Raw genomic sequence first — 8,210 nt, forward strand, 5'->3', positions numbered from 1 at the left:
AAACCAGGCCTTGTGCCTATAATAGAAAGGTTTATTAGCTACTGCCAATATGCTTCAGCCATTGTTTGACAAGGAAATAATAATTTTATCACCGCCAGAATCGTTTGAGAATCGTTTGTTTACGTAATCAGCACTTAATGAATTCGGCTGAATGGACGTCAGTCATTGGTTGAAATTACAGAAATACGACAACTTTAACATGAAATAACTTGCGATGTACGTTTTTTTGTTAAGAAGACTAAGAGAAAAAGATGTTTTATATGACACATTCTACCAGTGTCCCAAGTTTCAAAGTGTTTCGGTAAGAAAATACTGGTGCCCCTGTTTTGAACAAGATCCCCAGTTTTTTCTTTTCTCTATGTACACATTCAGGCATGGCTGTGTAGTTAAGAAATTTGTTTCACAACCTATGTGCAGACATTGTACTTTTAATGTTCAAAGGACAAGGGTATATATTTCCTAACTTGGAAATAGGAGAGACATTTGTTTATATTTGTACTATTACAATAGATGTACACATTAAGTATATGTACATTATTCAAAACATGTTGCTTACCATATTAATCACACATGCTCTCTTTTTCTCTCTCTCAAACACTTGATTCAATTTTGTGATTGATATTTGATTGAACTAGGGCAAAGAGCTGGCAGAATTATTAGCATGCTGGGCAAAATGCTTAGCAGCATTTCCTTGTGCCAAAATTTGAAACCAATATTCAATTAAACTTGGTAACATTGATTGTTATATGATTCATGTTGTTAATATTTTGGGACATCATTTCAAAAGAAAATGCTGTAATTATTCTTAATGGAACATACAGAAAATAAAATTTCTGAGTACATTTTAGCATGGTCATCATAAAATAGTGTAAAATGTCACACATTTACATTTTTGAGTAGAAAATTGGTAATCATTAGTGTTGCACTGGATGCCTTACAGTATTTTTCCTAGTTCATATGTCACCATAGCCTTTTTGGTTATGGGGGGGGGGGGGCTTAATGCATCATCTTTCTAACAATACCACCTGACACCTTGGATGTCTTTTGTGTTCACTCTGTTGGAAACATTCAGGCTGAAGGATACCTCCCTGTCATCTACCAGTCCCATAGACCCTGTAAAGAGCCATGGGTACTGAGTAAAAGATGAAAAAAAAAAATCTTTGGCAGGTTGGTGCGACCATCGACTTTAAGAGCAATATATTTCAGCTCAGAATAAATTTTATTAATTCAAATAACCGCATTAAGAAAGAAGTCTGTCCTGGTAGCATAGAATTTTAGAATCCCAGAATCTGTGGATTCTTCAAAGGCATTTCAAGCTGCTGCTTGATTGTTGAAGACCTTTAACAGAGAATTATCAAGTTGCTTTAAAAAATGCTAATCGTTTGGAGAGAGATGCTTGGAATAAGCTGATGAAGGTAGAATATTAGAGCCCAGTTAATTCAATTTCTGCACTCATATGAGACAAGATCAGGCATTGTCATTGAGAACAGTTGGTCCTTATCAATTGACCAATGCTGGACATATAAACATTGGAGTTTCTTGGTGCATTTTGTCAATTTCCTGGTCATACATATCTAATCTGATGGTTTCACCTGGATTCAAGAAACAGTAGATGATTCCAATTGACAACCCCCAAACATTGATTATAATCCTCTTTATATGCAGCTTCAGTTTGGAGAAGTGTTTTGGTACTTCACCTTAGTTCAGCCACCAGGTGGCGTGCGAATGAGTTATATGGATTTTATTTTTTTTTGTTAAATATCACAATACAGTCAAGAAATGAATTGTTCTTGTTGTGCAAAAGAAGTGCATGATAAATGTTATAAGAACTCTCCTCATCCCCCACCCCACCATTCAGCTCATGCAGCATTCTGCATTTGTCAGGTTTCCTAGTTTTTCCAATGTGATGCAAATGTTCTTCTGCAACCTTTTAAGTTATTTTATGTGAAGCCAGCTTCAGTAATGACTCTGGATTGGTGGTGGCTTAATTGCAGAAGGTCATCTGTGACTTTATTCATTTTCATGGCTCACATCTCCACTTTTTAAACAAAACATCTCAGTATTTTTGCTGACATTTTTGTAATATATTTGTTTTTGCATTTATTTTTAGGATCTCTTCTGTACATTTGGAACACCATTTCTTTTGAAAGTAAAACATGTGAGTTCATTTGTTTGTGACTTCTAATTGTAATTTTATTAAGATACTAAAAACTATATAATATTTTCCTATCACAATAATTCTTGCTCTTTTTTATACAATTTTTTTAGAATGAGCCATTTTCTACTGTTAAAGAACGAATACAGAAAAAGTTAGATGTTGTTGACAAAGAATTTGAAAAGGTAAAGTTCCATGCATCTTATTTCTTTATCTTTTTTATTATTGAGCTAAGGCCATAAGGGATACAACAAATTCTATTCCTGGCATTTCTGTATAAACAGATTTTTAACTATCAACATTATCTTATGTTATTAAATAGCTCTCAACACTTTGAAATATAAATATAGCAATTATCTTTTTTATGAGAACAAACAGACTGATCTGTTAGAGACAAATAAATGTCTCTTTACATTCACTTACTAAACATTATTAATCTTGTTCTTGTCTTTTGTCATTTTCTCCTTTTTGGTTTTTAATTTAATGTTCTTATAGCCATAACCATTAGGCTTACCTTTCTGGTAAGTTTACAACAGAATAGACCTAAGAAGTCTCATTCACAGTGCAAAAATCCAGATTTGAGTTACTGAACTGGAATAACTCAAAATTCCAGTTTCACTACTCTTGGTATTTTTATTAAAAAAATCAATTATTAATGTGATGTAGGCAGTCATATATATTACTTATTTCTCTGCATTTTGATGTTTAAAAAAAAAAAAGATATATGAATTAAATGACAGTTTATTAACAAGGGATTTATTGAAGTTGTCAGTGTATGATAGAGTAATTAGGTTAGTTTCAAACAGCATTTATCTCTACCTGTATAGAAATGGACAAAAAAACCACTTCTATGAGACCCTTCTTCCCAGTTCTGCTTATTTGTTGGTTTTGTTTTGAATTCAAAACAATACCAACAAATAAGCAGTACTGAGAATAAGGCAACTTCTCTAGAGCTGGTGCCATTACAAAATGCACCCAGTACATTGTAAATTGATTGGTGAATGAAGAAAGGCAAAGTAGAGTAAAGAGGATTCTTTAGTCTTGCTTAAGACATGGCAATCTCACTAGAGCTAGTGCTTTGGTAAAATCCCTTCAGTACACTCTGCAAAGTGGCTGGCAATAAGAAGGGCATCCAGCTCTAGGAAACATCTCAATAAGGGAATGTATGAGGAAGACATGGTCCCTGACCCATCTAGGAATGCACATTGGGTCTAAATAAGAACAGCTTCAGTTTGTGACAACCCATACCAGTGTGGAAAACAATAAAAATGATATAATTTATTGCTTGTTATTTTCTTGGAGTTTAAATAAGAGTAAAACAATAACATGTATCATTTTGTATTTTCATGTTATTTATCCACAGTATAAATTTGCTGTTGTGATCATGGGACGCCAGGATTACATCACTGATGATGGAGATTCAGACTTTCAGTTAAACTTGAGTAAATTTTTACCACATCAAACATCAGGTATGTATTTGATTGTTGCAGCATGAACTGGATTAAGTGTAACTCCAGACTCAATAGTCTTAATTGAATATGAATCTATGGATTGTAGAGTGTCCACTCTAAAGTGAATTTGAATCTAGGGTTAGATTATTTACTTTATACTGATGTGTATGAACCTGGGATTGATAGAGTAACTTCATACTAAGTATGATCCTAGAATTAGTGAAGTCAAAATGTATTAAATATGGAGTTGATGCTCCCTTTTAAATATATTTTACACGTGATTGTTATTGAGTCAGTTAACAATTCCATTGTGTGTCTCTGTTGAATACTTTATAATGTATCCGTTTTAGACCAACTACTCCAGAAAAATAAAATCTTAACTGAATTCTAAAATAGTCATGAATTTGAACTGATTTAGTAAAACAACTATATTATTTATCAACATATTCATGTTTGCAGTGCAGCAAAACGTTTTTAGAGAAATTTTTGTGTAAATTTGTCCTTAGTTGCATTGTTGTATCTGCTTGCAAACTGTATCACTTTCATCTCCCAATTTGGTATAGAGCATTAAAAAAAACACAGTATTCAAAGTACTTGTATATACTATATACCACTCCAGGTATCGCCACCATTTAATACCTGGTATAGGATGGTATGTACAAGTTGATGAGTTTCACTGGTTTCTTGTGAACATTTTGGAAGAGATATATTTTAAGTTTCTACTCTGTTCTCTTTCACTAAGCCATGTGTCCTCACTGGGCACATGGCCAGTCATAGTGACAGTGAGGATTTAAGTTTCCACACTGTTCTCTTTCATTAAGCCAACATTGATTTTCAACTCAATGTTTCCAATAGTGTAAACATTCAAATTTAGTTACTAAGTTTGTAGTTTACATAATTTTTAAAATTTGAAGAAAAAAAATCTGTTTAGAAATAAATGAAAAAGATTTTGTATAAATTTCTGAGAAAACCAGAATTCCCATCATAATAATGTTGAACTGTGTGCAGCAAGTGTCTATCTAGTGAAATCACGTTTTCACTTATACAATAGTGAGATTTGCATTGATATTTGAATATAAACATATAAATGCAGGCCATCTCTGATGCTTTGATATACAACAAGGCTTAGTATTGATAATAGAAAACATCATACATGACTATTTAAGTGTTATATTAATGTTAGTTTATATTAATAGCAATGTTAATTGATATGAAGAAAGCATCAGATGTGTTGGTCACTCTGCATTGGAACACTAATTAAAATGTATCTTTTTTTATTTCTAAAATTTACATATTGTTATTTTTATATTGTCTGTCAAATCCAAATGTTTATACATTTTGAACATCCTGTTTGGATGACTTTATTGTTAATTTATTACAAATACAAAATAGTTAAACATTTCTATACAAATTCTGGAATTATGATTTGTTGTATAAATTCTATTTAAGCTGTACTGAAAATAATATTTAATTATATCTATTTTTCTTTACAGGAGGAGGATTACAGACTCGGCCTTGGCTAGGTTTGGATCATGTAAACAAAACACCTAAAAGATCCCGTTACAATTATTTGGAGAAGGCAATTAAAATTCACAATTAACTGTCAATAATTCCAAGATAGTGGCTAATGAGGAAAAAGTGAGATATGCCAAAAGCAGCAGCAGCAGCAACAACAAGAGCTGTTCATATGCAGTCATCATTGCTGTTGGTGGTCAGCTTTAATAAAGTGCTGGCAACAGCAAATTGTTGACATAGAAATGTTGGCTTGTTCTGCCAGTGGCACTTAGCTGTCTGTCCATGTGTGTGTTTGCCAGCCCTGCCAACATCATCTGCAATATTTCTGCTCTCTTCCTACATCCAATCTGCCTCTTCATCTTTTCTTCTTTTACCTTTTGTCTATACTTTTATTTTAAAAACTATTGATGATAGAGAGCGTGTAGATGTGAGCTATTTATGAAAGGGTGACTTCATTGTTCTGACAGTGGAAACTGCAGCTGGCATTAACATCTTTTAATCTCTCCCTTCTCTTTTTCTTCCCCATATCTGAAGCATTATGGCTATCACAGCTTGCTGCTTGTCCTAAACATAGTTACCAAGATTGTAACAACTTTATTTCTCTGTGGATATACCAACAAAGTTAACTGAAAATAAATATCTAAGCCACAGTAAATACAACTGTTACCACCACTACATCACATTGATTTCTGTTATTCACTGTCAAAAAAAAAAGGTACACACACACACACACACACACACACACACACACACACACACACACACACACACACACACGCATACATACATGTAAAGGTTTTTAACATACATTTATATTGAGAACAAAGCACAAATATTGTTATGTACACAACTTACATCCACACATATGAAACAAGTCTTTTGTTCATAAAAATCTGCAGAAATACACTGAAATTGTAATTGCTCTTTGCATACAGAAAAAGAACACACATTGTTTTAAAATATTTTTTTAAAGATCTTAAGGCAAGTGATGTGTTTTACACATTGTAGTTTGTCTACTTTCTTGCTCTTGTATATTGCCTCTTGTCTACTATTCTCTACCGTCCACCAACACATTCTAGATCAATTTCTCCTTTCATCTATTTAGTTGTACTCTTTGGTGGTGATGGTGATGATGGCACATCTTTTAGCCTTGTCTCACATTTTTTCAAATTTACTGAAACACATTAATAGCAATAGGAAAACTGTACACTAATTTGGTTCTTGAGCAACTTCTGAAGACAGCTAGCTTTGTGTAGGACTAGTGACCAGTCATTTCAATTGGCACTAACAATTTGCTGTACTTTAGTCCCCCTCTCTTGTAAAACCCTCACTTTCTCTCTTGTAGTCTTTATATTCAATTTGACTAGAATGTTAAAACTGGAGTGGAAGGTCGAAATGATTTCCAGGAAAGAAAAGGATATAGAGTTTGCTAGAGTATCTCTTGCAAGAATTTTTTTTTTAATTTTACATTTGAAATGTCAGGTTTTTCTCAGAAGGACATGTAAGAAACCAAATGACTTTTCAATGACTGGATGTACTTTTCAATGGTAAATAATAAAAGAACTGATTTTTCTGGAAATTGAACATTTCCCTTCTCTAGAACATTTGAAATCTGTTGAAAAAGGAAATATTAGAAACTGCGATATTAAAGGTGTTTAGTATAAACAACTAAAACTGGAAAGAACTGGAAAAATAATAAAACTGAAGGCTTGTTTGTAGATTTTTGTTATTTCCTATCTTTATCTCTTTATCTTAGATCAACTAAATGCAATGCTGCTTCCTTTTTACTTTGACTGTTGCATAATTTTACTGCCTCTTAATATGCATTACTACTGCATTTCCTTCACAACTATTTCTCTCTCTCTCTCTCTGTCCTAACTAAATGCTTTGCTACTTTAATTAAGTATTGACAGACTCAGATTATATCTAATGGTTCCTAACCAATTCCATAGCAGTATTTCTGTATATGTTTCCACCATCTGTCAAACTATCCAGTTGGTTGATAAAACAACCCCCTTCTTTCTCTCTTTTTTTCTCTCTCAACAAACATATACAAGATCTCAGCTTCTAATACTGCCTTTTTCTTGGACCGGTGAAACTATTCCACTTTTATATGAAAATATACACAAGTATTTGTGTGTGCATGTATATGTGTGTGTACATAAATTGGGAAGTCAACTCTTGTTATAAAATCTATGCATCACTGACGTGTATATAAGCTTCAATCAATTTTGAAGAAAATTTAATTAACTTAACGTTTTATAAAAGAGGGCTTCTTTTCCTCTTTCTATATGTTAGATCTCATTCATTTAGATCATCCTACCTTTTAGAGCTGTCCATGTGTGGTTACTATGTAGATCCCTATCTATGGTTAGCCATGCATATTAGCCTCAGTAAAACTGTTTACTGTGATTGATATTGCAGAAGACTTGCTTCAATCTATTTGTTCTATCTCTGATTAGAACTGACTAAATACTATTTTTCATTCCCTACCCTAACTACAGTTCTTTTCTTCTGAAGCTTGTGTGAGGATTATTTCAATAATCTTTCAAAATCTTCAAAAAAAAATATATATATATATATATGTAATGTGGTTTATGTTTGAAAGTAAATTCTTCAAACTTTATAGCTAATTAAAGAAGGAAGTTTTTTTTTTTTTCTTTGGCCAGAAAATTCTTATAGTTTTCTTCAACAGAAATGACCATACTACAAAACTACCAAATGTTTTCAACAACTTTCTTCTTCTGAAGACGATGTAGTCTTTAGTTTGTTTATTTTTCTTACAGGTACTACTGCATTAATAAAATGTCATTTGCTACCACCAGTGGATGTTCAGTTTACCTAAATATGTAACTTTATTTGAATACATGGTGTTGAGTGGGTGTATGTGTGTTTTGTTTTAAGAATTTGTTGGTGGGTTTTTCACAAGGGAACAGTTTTGAGAAAGACATCAATAACAGCTCTTCATTTACATCATTTTATGTCTCTTTTATACTGGACAGATCAAGAACACTTTTTGTTTATATATTTCATTTTGACATGGTTTCTACTACTGGACACAACTCATGACACCAGCACTGGTATCTCTC

General features: G+C 32.7%; 1 protein-coding gene across 1 annotated transcript in view; it reads left to right on the plus strand.

Annotated features, from left to right (window-relative positions):
• LOC106876495 (ubiquitin carboxyl-terminal hydrolase 7) overlaps positions 1-6,839 on the plus strand; it is a gene marked incomplete at its 5' end in the record, with an annotated part of 29,678 nt that extends 22,839 nt beyond the window's left edge. The window contains 4 exons of the mRNA XM_014925057.2: positions 2,111-2,158; positions 2,269-2,340; positions 3,519-3,624; positions 5,100-6,839. Of these exons, the coding sequence (XP_014780543.2) occupies positions 2,111-2,158; positions 2,269-2,340; positions 3,519-3,624; positions 5,100-5,206 (333 nt within the window). The remainder of the gene's footprint in view (positions 1-2,110; positions 2,159-2,268; positions 2,341-3,518; positions 3,625-5,099) is intronic.
• Between the last annotated feature and the right edge of the window lie 1,371 nt (positions 6,840-8,210).

Source organism: Octopus bimaculoides, chromosome 5, assembly GCF_001194135.2.
Source record: "Octopus bimaculoides isolate UCB-OBI-ISO-001 chromosome 5, ASM119413v2, whole genome shotgun sequence".
NCBI classification, from domain to species: domain Eukaryota; kingdom Metazoa; phylum Mollusca; class Cephalopoda; order Octopoda; family Octopodidae; genus Octopus; species Octopus bimaculoides.